The following is a 17799-nucleotide window of genomic DNA, read 5'->3' as shown; positions in this document are numbered from 1 at the left end:
CACTTTGGAAGGAATACTCTAAGCAATAGGATTTGTATATGTACATAAGTATATACACACACACACACACACACACACACACACACCCCTCCCCCCATATTAATCTAACCACTTCAGATAATTTAAATTGGAGCAGCATTTGTCATTTCCAATGGAAGGTTTCTGAGTAGCAAAAAAGTGTTAAGACTTAGAAATACCGTTAAATCATTTACTCAGTAACAACACTCAGCATATAACAGGAACACACTGCACATACTCACTTCCCATTTAGCCTGAATAAGTTGTTTTGATACACAATGCTTTCCTAATATAAATTTTTCTATGGCCAGGGAACACAGCATTTTAAATAGCCCATCTTTCTAAAATTGAAGCAAATTTCTAAACAGGTATTTAGAAAAGAAGTAGGAACAATTAAGGTTAACTACTATAAAAACAAAAAGAAACACAATTGTAGGACATTTAAATATGAAAATTATGAAACATATATAAAAAGATTATACATATATACATTATCAAAATACCTTTTCTAGTTTGTTAACTAAATCTTTGCGACTAAAAACAAAGTAGTTCAAGCATTTCCAAATATAAAAATTTTAGATTTATATTTATTAAAAACAAAATAATATCAGTTCTGTTGGAATAATCATATACACACCAAGAAAAATATTTGCAACTGTGGAAACAGAAATAGTGAACAACTTCAACTTTCTCAATATCTCAGTGGTTTAATTAATTTACTTTTTATCAGATTTTTTTTGTTAAAATAGGTTTACTTAATTTTAAACTCAGTTCACTGTGTTTGTTTTTTGTGGGATTTTTTTTTGTTTTTTGTTTTTTTAAAAAAAAAACAAAATACTTACTTAAAATGGTAGGTATTAGGCTTCCCTCAGCTAAAAAATAACATATACATTTGTTTAGATGTAGCAATTTTAAAAACATACAAATTCAATATGTAGTAGGAAAATATATTAAAAAAACACATAAGGAATTATACCCCATTAAAAAATATAAATGCACCTTCTGTTGATTATTACTATTGAAAACTATTCTGATTTCAAAGTAGCTTCTATAAAATGTCAAAGTAGTAGGCATTGTTTGCTTTTCTAATATCATGAATAAATAAGTATTTCTATCTCATTTAAGCAGTCCACTAGTATTTCTTAGCAAAAATGTAGTATTATACATAGCATTATCCCATATTCAAGTTTTCATCATGTTTGAATTCCACTAAATGTTTTCTATAATTTATAAGGACAATGCACACAAAAGTAAAAAGACGAGGTAAACACCTTACATTTTTAAGAAATTACTTGAAACTTAATACTCAGATATTCTCAATGCCTAAGTTCTAGAATGGTGCTTACAAAGGTCCTCCATTTAAACACAAAACAAAACAAAACAAAACGGTCCTCCATAATGATGATGATATGACATATCTGAACCACAGACAGCAGGTTTCTTGGTCTTCTGAGTAGACAAATGATGAAATGATGTTCTTCCCTGTTGTTATAAAGCAACCATGACTAAGTTTTACCAAAAATATTGCTTCAGTGTAGGTTTACATGAGGCACCATGCTACAGTAAGAGCAGCAACAATGCCATTCAAAATTGCCATGCTATAGCCCATGTGGAAAGAATGTCCAGTCAGTTTCCTAGGGGGGAAGAAAAAAAAATGAAAAAAGGAAAATGTAATTTGGTATAACAGAAAGACCATCAGTTTTTATTGAAAATGCTTATAACGTAAAAAATGTTTCCCTAATATTTTACATATTAATACACATGTTAAAAAAGAATACTGGATATTTGCAGGATTAGTAAAGTTCTCTTAAGTTCTCTGTCAAAAACTATCCTGGTTATCAAATACAATTTTTCAGTTTCATTAGACCAAAATGTTCAGTTTAATCCCTTATAGTTTTTTACTATTCTTCATAGTCACTAAGTGTATCATAACCTAATTCTATGGTATAAATCTTATTATACTACAAGCATGTTCTTTCATTAATTAGCACTGTTTCCTTGTTCTCTTGTTCTCACTTAGAACTAAAAATATGTATTATTTCAGGTATTTGTCCTGTCTGTACCATTTTTAGATCACAAGAAGAAACTACTCTTTCTGTAAGCACTAAAAACAGCACTTGTCCATATGTAAATCATAAATCAGATTATGTCTTTTATAGACATTTCAGGTCTCAACTTAATAGGTTATTTAATTGAAGTAGCTTTCAATGAGTTCCTAAGTATTAGCAAAGACACATCTCTTGTTTTATGATTATTATGAGTGCCAACTAGCTTATGTGCACAGATTTCCCCTGACATTTGATCCCTCTTACAGCAATTTTACTTAATTTACTACATTTTAAGTTTCCTCCCACTAACTATTGCAATAATACTCTTTGTTTATCCTCATAAAGATGAGATGTGCTAAAAAAAAAATAGAAGCTAATATCTAAATGGTGCCAGAGGAAGAACAGAATCTTTTCCTCGCTGGAACAATCCAAATTGAGGATATACAGGGAGGTGCACTGCAGGAATAAGAGCCCAAAGTCATCAGTAGTAAGAGCTGACGGTCACCATGCTTATGCCCTCTCATCTCTCCTAAGGACAGCTCACAGACAGGGAGGTATTTGGATTTCAGTTAACATTTGTAGCCCTATAAGATCTGTGGCAAGAAATGAAGATACACTCCTTGTAGAATACCATCTCTGCATTCACCTCAGACTATAGAAAGCCCTGATAGCCTGATAGCCACTATTATTATTATTCATATTCTCCACTCAACCTCAGTCACCCAGGGGTTAATTTAAGATGCCTCATGTGTTACCATTATTAAGGGTTAATCTACTTCACCATGTTACCTACTATATGGTAAAATAAAATAGATACACTAGATGACTTATCTCTTAAAAAAACTCCCTCAAATATATATTGATTAATGAACAGAAAGCTAATTATAAAATTGAACTATCAACTTGTCATTCATTACTTAAAAACCACTAATGACCCAAGAACATTTAAATTCATACTAACAAAATGAAGTTAATCATGGAACAGAATTTCAGGAGTTAATTGTTCTCTTTTACTAGTTTTTGACCCTGGACTCCCATAAAAATAGAAAAGCCTTTGAAGTTACAGTTTACTAAACTACAATATAGGTATGCATAACTGAATTTTACGGAGATGCACATGCTCAAATGTTAAGCGACCCTTACATAACAGGCAAAGCAAGGAATTTTAATGGCAATGAAGAAATGCTCTAGAGAAGTGATTTTTAGCCTTTCTACCATCTCAAATGTACCATATTTCCACTAGGAACACTGTATCAGTTGTCACACATGTACTGTTAGGCAAGGGACTTAAAATCTTTGAGGAATCACTTGCTTTAAAACTCCTTTTCAAAATACTCATCATTATTTTCCCCTCTAGGGAAGAAAGACAACCCCTGCTGGCAGGTTTTTTCTCCTATGACTTATTTGTGATCTTTGAAGTACTGAAGAAAACTGAAGGTATCCTGGTGCCCCTTTGTCAACACCCTTCACTTATCTCTTATAAAGGGCATGTTTTGAATTAAAAAACTAGGACCAAGTATAGTACATATCTTACTCAATCTCTATATATGTATGCTACTTTCTAAATTAAAAGTATACACAGTAAATCGCAAATGCCTAACATTCATATAGATCAATGAATTTTTTCATCGTACACCCTTATGTACCAACCATCCAGATCAAAAACAAAACATTTCCAGTACCATAGAAAGCTCCTTTGTTCCTCTTCCCCATCTACCTTCCCTCCCCCAAATTCTGAGATAACCACTATAACCATTTGTTATCATGATGCCTGGTTTCACCTGCCCCCATCTACATGCCCTCATATAATACATTTCCTTCTGTGTCTAGATTCTTTCACTCAATATTATGTCTCTAAGAATCACCCATGTTGTTATATGTAACATTAGCATGTTCTTTTGTATTACAGTTTAGTACTCCACTATATAAAAATAATAAAATTCACCCATTCTACTACACTCATTCTAAACAAGCATTTGGGTTGTTTCTAATATGAGGTTCCTATACATAGAGATACTAGGAATATGATGCTACATATCTTTGTTGGGTAGGAGACACCTGTACTCATTTCTCTTGGGTAAATGCTAGGAGTGGAATTGCTGGGTTATAAGACAGAAGTAAATTTGGCTTTAGTAGAAATGTCAAACATTATACCAAAGTAGCTGACTACTGTACACTTCTACTGGTAATGTAGGAGTTTCAGTTGTTCCACTCTGTCACCAACATTTAGTATTATCAGTCTTTTTAATTTTAGTGACTCTGCATTTTATGCTGTTGTGGCTTAAATATTCTTTTTTCTGATGACAAACATACTTATTGCACATTTAAAATTTCCCTTTTTTGAAACTCCTGTCTATCTTTTGCTTTTTTCTACTGGTTTACAGAGCTCATTACATATTTTATATATAAATTCTTTGTCAATAGTATGTGTCGCAAAAATCTTCTTCAGTTTATGACTTGTCTTTTCACTCTCTAATAAGATCCTTTGATGAACAAGTTATTAAATATAGTCCAATTTACTTCTTTTTAATGTTTAGTACTTTTCTGTGGCCTTTTTGATGAATCTTTCACTACTCCAAGGTTATAAAGATATACTATTTTTTAGAAAAACTTTATTGTTCTTCCTTTGACTTTTTGGTCTATAATTCATCTAAAATTTTTGTATATTGCATAAGGTAGTGGCCAATGCCCATTTTATTCCTTATGGATATCCAATTGTTTCAGCATAAATTATTGAAAAGACCATCTTTCCCCTACATAAAATTGTTGTGTTGCCTTGTCCTAAGTCATATAACCATGTATGTCTGGTCCATTTTTAAACTTCCTATTCTATTCTTTGTGTTTATTCCTCATAAAAAGGGACATTTGTTTATCTCTGATAAAATCAACAACTTTCCTATACAGCAGCATTAGCCAATTAAAAAAATCCTATGCTACATAAATGAAATTAACATAACACTGTATGTTAACTAAATGAAACTGAAATAAAAACAGAAAAACCCAAAAAGAAATTTTATGCTAAAAGTAAAAGATCCTTAGAATGAAAACTATAAAATCTTAGAAACACAAATAACAATGTGCAAGACTCACATGAAGATAATCATAGAACTTTACTGAAGAAGATCTAAATAAATAAAAAGACATCCTGTGTTCTTCAGAATTGAAAACAATATTGTAAAAATGGCAATACTCCCTAAATTGATCTATAAGCTCGGTACAATTCCTCAATTTTCCTTTCCAACTGCCTCTTTCTGAAGATATGGACAAGCTGATTCCAAAATTCATATGGAAATAAGAGACACTAAATGTCAAAATAATACTGAAAAAGAACAAAGCTGGAGAACTCATACTTCCCAATTTCAAAACTTAACACAAAGTAATCAAATGGTATGGTACTGGCATAAGGATAAACATATAGACAAATGGAACAGAATTAAGAGTCCAAAAATAAACTCATAGATCTATGGTCAATTAAGTTTCAAAAAAGGTACCGAAGACCATTTAGTAGGTAAAGTCTTTTCAACAAATGGGTGTTGGGACAACTGGATGTAAAAGAATGAGTTTGATCCTCTAACTCATATAACATACAAAAATTAACCCAAAATGGACCAGACCTACATGAAATAACTAACACTACAAAACTCTTAAAAGGAAGCATAGCTAGAAATTTTCACAACCTTGAATTAAGCAATGATTTCTTGGATAAGCAAGAAAAGAAAAAATAATTGGATTTCATCATACTAAAAACTTTTGTGCTTCAAAGGACAACATCAAGAAAGTTAAAAGACAATCCAGAGAATGGAAGAAAATATTTGCAAATCATATATATAACTGTGACCTACTATCTGAGATATAAATTCTTATGACTCAAAAAAAAAAAAGACAAAAAACTCAATTTTAAAAGGGGCTTAACATTTGAACAGACAGTTCTGCAAAGAAGATATACATTGGCCAACAAGCACATGAAAGGATGCTAGACATTAGTCACTCTAAAAATGCAAATCAAAGCTGCAATGAGATAACACTTCATACCCACTAAGATGGTTACAACACAAGAAAGAAAAGAATAGGTTATTGATGAGGATATGGAGAAATCAGAAGTCTCACACATTGCTGGTACAATATAGAATGGTACAGCTCCTGTAAGAGAGTTTGACAGTTCCTCAAAAAGTAAAGAGAGTTACCATATGATCCATCACTTCCATTCCAGGTATATACTCAACAGCTAAAAACATGTTTTTACACAAAAACTTGTATCTGAATGTTCATAGCAGCACTTTTCTTAAGAGCTAAAAAGTGGAAACAAACCAAATGTCCATCAACTGATAAATAAAATGTGGCCTATTCATACGATGGAATGTAATTCAGCCATCAAAAGGAAAGAAGTATTGATACAGGCTACAACATGGATGAACTTTAAGACCACTACACTCAGATATTAAAGAAGAAGCCAGACACTAAAGACCACATTTCTGGGACTTGTATGATTCCATTTACATGAAATGCCCTGAGTAGGCAAATCCATAGACAAAAAGTCTAGAGGAGGAGATGACAGAGGAGTAACTGTTAAGTGTGGGGTTTTCATTTTGGAGTGATAGAAATGTTCTGGAATTAGACAGTGGTAATGATTGTACAACACGGATAATATACTGAAAATCACTGAGTTATATGCTTTAAAATGCTGAGTTTCATGTTATGTAAATTATATTGTAATAAAAAATAAAACTTTATTGAAAGACATTAAAAGAGTATCTGAGTAAAGAGAAATAACCTACCATAATCTGGGAATACTCAACACTGTAAAGATACCAACTACCTCAGAATAAATTCAATGAGATCTCAGTAGCAGCTCAACAGAATTATTCTGGTGGGAAACTAAAACTTTGATACTAGGTTTATCTCACACAGTAAACATGCAAAAGGAGAAAAGAAAAATTCTGAGAAGTCATAATATAAAAAAAAAGCAGTTTTTAACAAAGACGTTAACAGAACCAGAAAAAGACAGAATAGATTTTAGCATCCAGAAACAGATCTATGTTTGTAAGTTTAAGTTATATAAGGGCTGGGGGAAGAGGTGAGGAAATATATGTATGGAAATTTTACATTTTACCAATAGGCATTTTTAAGACAGAAGGAACAAAACTGACTATTATTTTCAAGTTCCTCCCTCCTTTTCCTAATCATAGTTTTTCATTTATCAGTGTAGGAGAAATCAAGATTCAGCTTATCTTCAAAAGAGCTATCACTATATTTACATGGAATAAAAAGAACTGGTGATTTTAGGCAGTTTTCCTTCAGCCCTTTGGTTTGGTTTTGCGATCCCACAAGTTCTATGAATATTAAGAAAAAAAGAAGAAGATTAAATGGGGAAGGGCCTGTAATTCTAGTGTTTGTAGGTTTTTCAAAGGCTCACTCTTAGTGTGAGGCTCAGAAGGTATTTCTGGTCTATTACAAATTCTTTCTTAATTTTATTTATTTATTTAATTAAAAAAAAAATTTTTAGAAAGATTTTATTTATTTGACAGAGAGTGATCACAAGTAGGCAGAGAGGCAGGCAGAGAGTGAGAGAGGGAAGCAGGCTCCCTGCCAAGCAGAGAGCCCGATGCGGGACTGGATCCCAGCACCCTGAGATCATGACCTGAGCTGAAGGCAGAGGCCCAACCCACTGAGCCACCCAAATGCCCTAATTTTATTTATTTTTAAGATATTATTTGAGAGAGAGAGAGAGAGCACACATGGCACGCACACACACACAGAAGACAGGGGAGGGCCAGAGGGAGAAGCAGACTCCCTGCTGAGCAGGGAGCCTGACGTGGGGCTCAATCCCATAACATGAGATCCTGACTGGAGTGGAGGGTAGATGCTTAACTGACTAAGCGCCCCAGATTCCCCTCTTTCTTAATTTTAATTTGCATGCATGTATAAGGTAAGGCACTACTGGTCTTATACAAAATAAAAATAAAAACCTTACTGGCCCAAAGCATCTACTGTGTATTGTTTCATTCAGTTTTATCATGAGGTTTACTAAGGATTCCAAAATGTTTCTTATTGTTATAAGTCATTCATGACCTTTTATTTCATAATCTGAAGCAGTCACACACTGTAAGGCAAATGGTAATAAAACAGAGGGGAGGGGGCGCCTGGGTGGCTCAGTGGGTTAAGCCGCTGCCTTCGGCTCAGGTCATGATCTCAGAGTCCTGGGATCGAGCGCCGCATCCGGCTCTCTGCTCTCTAGGGGAGCCTGCTTCCTCCTCTCTCTCTGCCTGCCTCTCTGCCTGCTTGTGATCTCTCTGTGAAATAAATAAATAAAATCTTAAAAAAAAAAAAAACAACAGAGGGGAGGAGGGGGTTGGGAAAGTTTGGTAGAGTATATACAATTTTTGCTCATTAATTCTTCTATAATTTCATGAAGGAAAATGTATGTAAAAGGAAAATGATTAGCACTTTCCAGGGGCACCTGGCTGGCTCAGTAGATGGAGCATGCAACTACTGATCTCAGAGTTGTGAGTTCAAGCCTCATGTTGAGTGTAGAGTTTTTTTTAAAAACACGAAAAAGAGGTTATATGCTATGGTGAGTGCTGTGAATTGTGTAAGACTGATGAATCACAGACCTGTACCCCTGAAACACACAATACATTATATGTTAATAAAAAATTAAAAAATAAAATAAATATACTTGTATCCTAAAAAATAATAATAATTAAAAGGGTAGCACATTCTTCTATTATGTATTTTAGACCAATAAAGCAAAATAACTATGGTTTTTAAATCCTACATAATAAAGTATAATATGGGAAACTTGATCAGATATATAATAAAAAAATTTCTATCCAGAATAAGTAAAACATCAGCATTATTTAATATTAATATTGTCAAACCCACAAAAGTAGATAGATAACACCCAGCCCTGTCAAGCTAATTTGATTTTGTCATGCCATGCAGAGTTCTAATTTTGGACTATGCTACTGAATAGAGGGAAAACACACAAACACACACACATACACACACCCCACAAAGAAATCAAATCCTATCACTTTATAGCACTATTTAATGGAAATGTTTAACTTTGATAACCTTCCATTTTATTTCAGCATTCACACAGTCTCTGAAATAGGCTTAAAGAAATTTTGAAAATGACGTGACTATTTTTAGAGACTTGCTACAATTATTTCAAATATCAGTGTGACCAAGAAAATGAATTCAAAATAAAATGCTTTCGAAGCCACTCATATTTTCTCCATATACCTAAACACACTGTAACAAATTAATTTTCCTAAAACACCCCCTGTTCAAAATGCTTTTGTGTCAACTGTATATAAAATATAAGTGTGGGATAGGTGGCTCAGTTGGTTAAGCATCTGCCTTCCATCTGGGATCAAGTCCCACATTAGGCTCCTTGCTTAGCGGGGAGCCTGTTTCTTCCTCTGCCTACCACTCCCCCTGCTTGTGCTCAATCTCTTTCTCTCTCTCTGACAAATAAATAAATAAAATTAAAAATAGAATAAAGCAAAAAAAAAAAAAATACAGTTAACAATATCAAGTTTTCTTAACAATATGAATTCTGACCCAAGCTTTCAGAGATGGCAATGGACCAACCAAAAGACAAAAGAGGTGTAAAGGAAAAAGGACAGAGCCAGAAGTGAACTTACACTGAAGATTTCATGCATATTAGGTGAAGGACTGCACCAGATTAACACAAGGTCCCTTCCAGTTAGTTCTAAATTTTGATTAATTATTCAAAGTAGCTGGGATAAAATGACAACATTTGAAAAAGATTACATAGGTTTTTTTCTACCTATTAAAAAGGGCTATTGACCAACATTATCTGTACTTAAACTAAAACAATTATCCAGGGAATAGAACTACATACATATTTTGGTCCCAAGGAGTCAGTCAAAGAGACCCAAAATATAATGAAAATTAACATGATATCATTTAACATAAGAATTCAAAATAATTTGAACATTTAAAAATAAGTAGAAAAATAGAACTTAATGACAAAACCAGAATGTTTCTTAAAGGAAATTTTAGGATTCCTAAATGTGGATTTTACACTGAGATAAACTTCTATACTGCAATAAAGTTCTAAAATCAAAATGGAAATAAATGGGAAATACTGTTCAATAAAAATTATATTGGAAAAAATATGGTGACAAAGATAGCATTATAACAGAACAACTTCCATATCCTATAAGATAAGTTATAAAAAAGATACCATTTGGTTCTGGTTTTAAAGAATTTCTTTCCAATAATAAATAATCCTACAATGAAATTCTTATTTGGTTCCTGTTAGTATTTAAGCATTTAAACTCTGTAGTTAGACAAAGATGTGTTTGAGTGCCAGCTTTGCCACTTATCGGGTGTATGAAGATAGAAACTGTCTGACCTCTCTGAGACTCAATTCCCCAAAACGGAAATAAAAATAGAAATAAAATAAAACAGAATTTAAAAATAAAATAAAATAAAAGTAAAAATAAAAATCTTCCCTTACACAGCTGAGAATCAGGTGTCTGGCACATAGCAAATAATCAACAAATATTAGCCACTGCATATAGAAAAGAAAACTGGCTACAGATGAGATTTTTAAAAATTCTTCTGACATTCTCTTTCACTCTCCCTTTAAGCAAAATACCTACAACTAGACCTATCTCAAAACCAAAACAAAAAACAAAAAATAAGATTATACAAACAGACCCAGGAGGTAGATAGAAGAAAATAACTGAAGATTTATGGGTTTGTGTATGTATATGTGCATTTCTGCTTGGTATTACCCTTTTGCTACAAATTCACAATCATTTCCCTTTGTAATTTTCTAAAGAACCTTACACTTCTAATATTTATATCCAGATTTTATAGTCTGGAGACATACTTTCTAGCAATATATTTATATTGATATTTAATAGTAACTTATAAAGTGAGTAAGTTATAAAAGAATTCGATTTTATTTACATTTTATAGGAATGGAATATATATATAAAACTTAAGATTTAAATGACTTAAATGATTCTGGAAATTAAAAGGAACCATAAATTAAGGTACTGAATTAAGACACTGCCAAAAGTTTCAAATAAATTGCCTTTGTTTATTTAAGACAGAGACCAACAAGTTCAAGCAGGTCTCCTCTCGTTTCATGTTGTTTATTGTTTTCACTGTAGCACTCACTGGTTGACTCTGAAATGAATCTCTATATTGCATTCCAGACTACACTCTATTGAAATCTTCATTCTTATGTCATCTTAATTCCAATATTTCCTCTCCATCTTCTATGTTCCTGCATTTAAGACATGCTTTTACGACAGAATTCCCTCCAATTTGAAATAGTCATTTCACTGCTAACCAATTTTGCTCTAAGCAGAAAGCTCTCTGTACTTACCAGAATAAGAAGTTATATTAAGGGCCTACAATAAGAACCAACTGGCTATTTGTTTCTGTGTCTGACTGGCTCAGTTGGAGATAGGATGAGCTAGTTGGTACTAATTTATTCCCCCTTCACACATCTGAGTTGTCTTTTATTTTTCATTCTATCCCAGGCCAAGAAATCCCCAATTCCCAAAGAATTTTAAGCTGTGTGAGCTTTGGTTAGAATAACTATCAGTTTTTCATCTGGAATCAGAAGTTTTTAACCAAATCCAAAATCTGAAAGAAAATACTAAATACCACTACATTTCAATTACCTGCGAAGTATTTCCTTTTATGTTTCTTTCAGAAACACAAAATAAGACAACTTCTTTTGTATTCATTTCTCTAAAAATTACTTATTAGAAATTGTGGAGAGAATGAAGTTGTGTGTATTCCAACTAACTTTACCAGTGCTATTTAGGACATAAAGGTTAGAATTTTAAAAAGGAAGCTTCCCTCCCTTAAGGAAATGCTGTCTGTCATTAAGGAAAAAAACAACATATTCACCCCTTACTTTATACTCTGAAGTTCTTTATTTTATAATTTTCTCAGTTCTCTGTTCTTTTACTTCACCAAAATTTACATAATGAGTTATATATATCAGGCATTATATATGGGAGATAGAGAAATGAGCAAGAATAAGTACTGTCCTCAATACTGCCCTCTAAGACAAGAGTCTAATGACACAATGTGCTGAGTGTTAAAAGTTTTGTAGACAGCATTACTGGAACATAAGGGAGCCATCTGGCTTGAAGCAGGGGAGATTTTAAAGAAGAGTTAATGCCTGATCTAAAACTAAGTATGAGGAAATTAGAATTCTAACGAAATGACAACATGTGTAGAAGCAAGAGACAATGGAGAGTGCAGGAAGCGGCTAATGGTTTAGTATGGTTAAAGGATCTGGAAAGCAAACTCTCTTTCAACTGAATTTAATCATGTCTCTAGTACTTAAAAAATGACATTAACCCACCTGAAAATCTAATTCTTCATCTTTAAAATGAGAATAACAATTCCTCTCTCTGGTGTTTTCGTGAACACTAAACTAAGAGAACATTAACAATGTTTGTTTCAATGCCTAGCTTTTATTGAGCACACACACAATAAATGCCAGCCTTTATCTTGTCTCCTTGACTGGCTGCAGTTACTAAGAGAGAGGGAAGAACTGAAGGCAATCCTGGGTTTCTTACCTGAGTTACTGGCTGGATAAAATATCACTCACCGTAATAGGGAAGCTAAGAGAAGAAACAGGATGGTGGGTAGTGAGAAATAATGAAGTCAATTTTAGATAGACTAAATTGAACTATGCCTACAGGACACTGAAGTAAAAATTCCCAGCAAGCAAAAGGAAATACAAATAAAAACCAAAAGGCAGGTTCCTCAGGGAAGAGCCTCAAGGCAGCCCGGATAGACTTGGAAGTCTTCAGCCAACTAGGAAAAGCTGAAAAAAGTGATTCCATAAGAGAAGCAGTGATCAGAAGGCTGAAAGAAAACAGGAAGGAGGTGGTGTCATAGAAATTAAGAAAGAAAAGAATTCTGAGGATGAATCGTAAGCCATCTCAAATAATGGATTGAAAAATGAAAAGGGCACCTGAGTGGATTGGTCAGTTGGGGGTCTGATTCTTGTTTTCAACTCAGGTCATCTCAGGATTGTGAGACAGAGCCCTGTAATGGGCTCTGCATTAGGCCCTGGGCTGGGCATAGAGTCTGTTTGGGATTCTCTCTCCCCCTCTTCCTTTGCCCCCCACCCCACCCAATGTGTGTGTGTGTGCATGCAGGTGTACTGGCAGGCACACACACATTCTCCAAAAAAAAAAAGAAAGAAAAAAGAAAGAGAACATTTAAATTTTGTAATTAGGAGGCCTGCAGTCAATTCAAGGAGAAAATAATTTAGTATAGGGTTAACTCCAAGACACCTCTGCTAGCAAATTTAGTCAGTGTGGAGACAGGGCCTACCCGTTCTCTAGTCTTTGAGGATGCTTAGACAGGCGGATTTTTTTTTCTCTACCAGAGGAGAAACTTGAATGTTTTAGAAATATTCCAACAAGAAGACTAGATAAAGGGGAAACCTGAAGATATATGAAAAAAGGAATTGCAGGGATGGGCAGGGTAAAGGATCTAGAACAAAGGAAGTAAAATTACGTTTGGGCAGGTGTGAGGACACTTTATACTCTGAGAGAAGAGAAATAGGTAGAATAATAGATGTGTATGTAAAGTAAGCTTATAATCAGAAGGGGAAGAAGCTGGAAGTTCATTCACAATGACCTTTCTGTGACTGGAAGTGGAACCCACAGAAAAGAGTGTGATGTGATGAGGATTTGGAATAGCCACAGGGGTTAAAAAAAAAAAGGGAGATGGATCGATGGATGGTTGGATGGATAGTGCTACCTGAGATTCTAGTTCGGACTATGAGGGTTGTGAACTCTGATTACTCAGATCTTAGTCTGGATGATTCAACTCGGCCTTATTATTCTCTTTATATGAGCACCACAGGCCTTGGCCTGTTTTAGAATGAATTTGAGGCCTTCTGCTATTTTAACATTTCATTAGCTTTGCTCCAGGCTCTCTCTCCTACTTGACCTTTCTTTTGACCTCTACAATTCTGCAACTGTATAGGACAGGTACATCAAACTTTTTTCTTTACACAAGGCTTGGTAAAAGGAAGCCAATTTTTCTCATAGTTCATAACAACTGAACACACAAAATTTGTATTTACTTTGGCTTTCCTATTGTAAAATTTCAATTAAAATTATTTTCCTTGCCACTAAATTATGTTTCCCACTCCATTTCTTAACCCTGGAAAACCATTTCCCAAATGTGGCAAGCAAGTCACTTTGGATTCACAATCTAAAAGGAGAAGTGAGTAAAATCAATACAATGGGCTTTAAAGCAGCTGTCTTACTTATTCTGTTATAATTTTAAACATGCTCCAGTTGTAAGATTTCCTGCTTATTCAAATAGGCAGACTTTAGTTGAACTTTCATTACTACTTTGGATCATTTATTCATTAAAACTCAGATATTCAGTAAAAAGTATTAAGTCTATCAATAAGGTATGAAGTAGTTATCTGTTTTCCAAAATTGAAATGTGATTTTTAGAAATGTGTGCCATACACTTATGGCTTAAAAAACTAATCAATTAAAACTATATGAACAGGGGCACCTGGGTGGCTCAGTGGGTTAAAGCCTCTGCCTTTGGCTCGGGTCATGATCCCAGGGTCCTGGGATTGAGCCCCGCATCGGACTCTCTGCTCAGCGGGGAGACTGCTTCCTCCTCTCTCTCTGCCTGCCTCTCTGCCTGCCTCTCTGCCTACTTCTGATTTCTGTCAAAAAAAAAAAAAAAAAAAAAAAAAAACAACTATATGAACAGACAAACCCCACAATACACACACACACACACACACACACACACACACACACACATATATATGTATATATATGTATGTATATGTATTAGGCTTTCCTACTGTAATATATATATTTGGGGTCTCTCTCTCTCTCTATATATATAGCCCCCAAATTAAAAATCTTTTGTAAGCACTATCTAATTTCAGAGTAGTCTCCTAAAGCAGGGATTGGCAAACTAGAACACACTTGTCCTGCACCTATTTCTTTTTACTGGAACATGGCCTCACTCATTCCGTTAGGTATTGTCTATGGGTGCTTTGGTGCTAAAAATCAACTTGTTTCGACTTTAAGGGTATGTGAGAGACCATATGATCCACAAAGCTAAAAATACACACCACTTGGCCCCTTACAGAAAAAGTTTGCTGACTTCTGTCCTAAAGCCCTCCTATTCAAAGAGTAGTCTACAGACCAGCAATATATAAGCAACGCCTCTGAATTTCTTGCAAACTCAGAATGTCAGACCCTACCCTAGACATAATGAATCAGAATCTTTATTTTCAGCTAGATCTTCTAGTGATTCTAAAAGCCTCAAAGTAAATAGTGATGCTCATTATTTGGAAATCTGTAAATTAGCAAGGAGATTTCTAACTAGATCATCACTTCAGAAATCTATCTCAATTACTTTCTACATGAAAACTTCAAATTTACACTGTAGCATCATGTTCTAAATAGATTTCATGACTTCTTTAAAATTTTATATGACAGGGAATTAAAGTAAGAAATCAAGTTAAGAGACTACCTGAGGAGGAAAATTTCTCCTATTTCTTTCTTCCATTTATATATTTACATTGCTAGGACAGTGGCTACACACTGGGTATATAAGTATATTTATATATGTACATTCAAATTAACCTCTTGGGATAAAATACGGCAAAATATTTTTAGAATGAGGCCAAAGAATAAGATTAAAACTATCTTATTAGTTAGCTTACTAGATTTTAAAGTATACTCCACTCATATTTGAGTGGAGTGATATATTTCCAATGCATACGCACACACAAACCATACACACATATTCACTTATGTACATAGTCACAAGGTTTTACTAATCAAGAAGATTACAAATACAGAAATAATTATGAACTGGTCTGTTAACACTAGTTATATTTCAGGGTTATTTAAAATGAGACTTTACAACGCTTTCATCTTCAAAAGTATGTAACTGTGCTGTTTCATAATGAGCTTGTACTGTTTTCTAATGACCTTATATTAACTCTATAATCACAAATTATTAAAAAAATCATTAAGGAGAAATTTTAAATCATGATCATTGTTCTAACAAATAAACTTCTAAATTACTGAAAAATAGAAAATGCTATTAAAATATAAAGTCATTAGAAACATGTCTGTGTATTGACTTCAAGCTTTCATGATAAACTGAGGTAAAGATTATCTGGATAAACATTTACTTAAAAGATGTAAAAGGTGAAGGAAAAAGTATAAAGATAAACATTGTAATGCATCATTCTTAAAAATACATAAGAGCTGGGGTACCTAGGTGGCTCAGTCAGCTGAGCATCTGAATTTTGGTTTTGGTTTAGGTCATGATTTCAGGGTCCTGGGATGGAGGCCCTCACTGGGCTCAAGGACTTACATTATAAATAAGTATCATTAGAAGAAAGTATGTACCATCTTAATGGAGCAAGTTGATTTATCAATCTACACATTAGTAAACTATGTTATAATAGAATTTAAATTTTCAACTTAAGGACTTTCCTCATTTTTAAAAAAGACTTTATTCTCCTTAGCATTTATTGTTTTCTAGCTGTATTACCAACTTCTCTGGTCCTACTTTCTCCTGTATAACATAAGGATGGTTTGCTGAGGTCTTTAATCCCTTTTGGATCTCAATCCTGCAATAATTATGCCTCCCTATATACACTAGTCTTTTATCTAGAATTTTGCCAACTAGAAATTTTAATTAAGTCACAATCCTATGCTTTGCCAGTGTGATACTATCTAATGAAATGACCTATGGGCACTGAAAAATCCTAAAGATGAGCAAAGTTCTTGAAATGGAATGACGTATGTATAATTTTAAGTATCTCTTATTGTACAATTCCTTGAAAATCAGTCAAAGGGAAATAAAGGCATATCTGGTTGGAAGAAAGTACATACATATTAACCCACAGTTTATCTATATATAGCAATCCACTACATTGCAAATTGAATAATGTCAGAAATTTTAACTTTATTCACTAGGGTGTTGAAGTAGGAAAATGCCCCCAAACATCCATCTGTGCTGAGTACTATCATGATTAAACTAAGTCCTTATTCCATAGGCTGTTAGGGCAAATAGCACAAAAGATAAAAAGAATAATGGCATTCCCAAGTCTTTAGATTTCACAAGTCAGTTAAAAAAAATATTATTTTGAAAAAAGGAAGTAACTGACACTGTGTTTTGTTGCCAAACTTTTACTTTGCCAGATGCTTGAAAATCATTACTATCTATGGGTGTCTGGTGGCTCAGTCAGTTAAGTGCCTGCCTTCAGCTCAGGTGATGATTCTGGAGTCCTGGAATCGAGCACCGCGATGAGCTCCAGCTCAGCTTCTCCCTCCCCCTCTGTACCCCCCAATCATGTACTCTCTAACTCTAATAAATAATTCTTGAAGAAAAAAAAAAAACCATTACTATCTAATATCAGCATTATTTCATTAAAGAAAGAGGATCTATATCAAAAGAATACAAAGAATAAAATCTTAAAAGAAGTAACAATTACCCAATAAAAGATACTTGGCAGCAAGAGTAGGCCACGGTTAGATGTCTAGCTTAAAAAAAAATCTCAATTAAGAAAAGAAATACTAAAAAAAAAAAAAAAAGAAATACTCTGGGACGAAGACTGCTTTATCAGTTGGTACATCTATTGCTTTAATTGGTAAACTTACACTTATTGCCTATGAGGATGGATATCATTGGTTTTATCCCATTT

At 33.7% G+C, this 17799-nt stretch overlaps 1 protein-coding gene across 1 annotated transcript in view; it reads right to left on the bottom strand.

Annotated features, from left to right (window-relative positions):
• Positions 1 to 972: 972 nt before the first annotated feature.
• The window catches only part of LOC111143464 (ADP ribosylation factor like GTPase 6 interacting protein 6), a 36860-nt gene continuing 20033 nt past the window's right edge, over positions 973 to 17799 (bottom strand). The window contains exon 4 of the mRNA XM_022497224.1: positions 973 to 1652. Coding sequence (XP_022352932.1) covers positions 1559 to 1652 — 94 coding nt within the window. The 3' untranslated portion in view covers positions 973 to 1558. The remainder of the gene's footprint in view (positions 1653 to 17799) is intronic.

The sequence above is a fragment of the Enhydra lutris genome, unplaced genomic scaffold (genome assembly GCF_002288905.1).
Source record: "Enhydra lutris kenyoni isolate GAN:26980312 unplaced genomic scaffold, ASM228890v2 scaffoldscaffold1, whole genome shotgun sequence".
NCBI classification, from domain to species: domain Eukaryota; kingdom Metazoa; phylum Chordata; class Mammalia; order Carnivora; family Mustelidae; genus Enhydra; species Enhydra lutris.
Note: the sequence above shows the minus strand (reverse complement) of the source record. Positions and strands in the feature narration are given on the sequence as shown.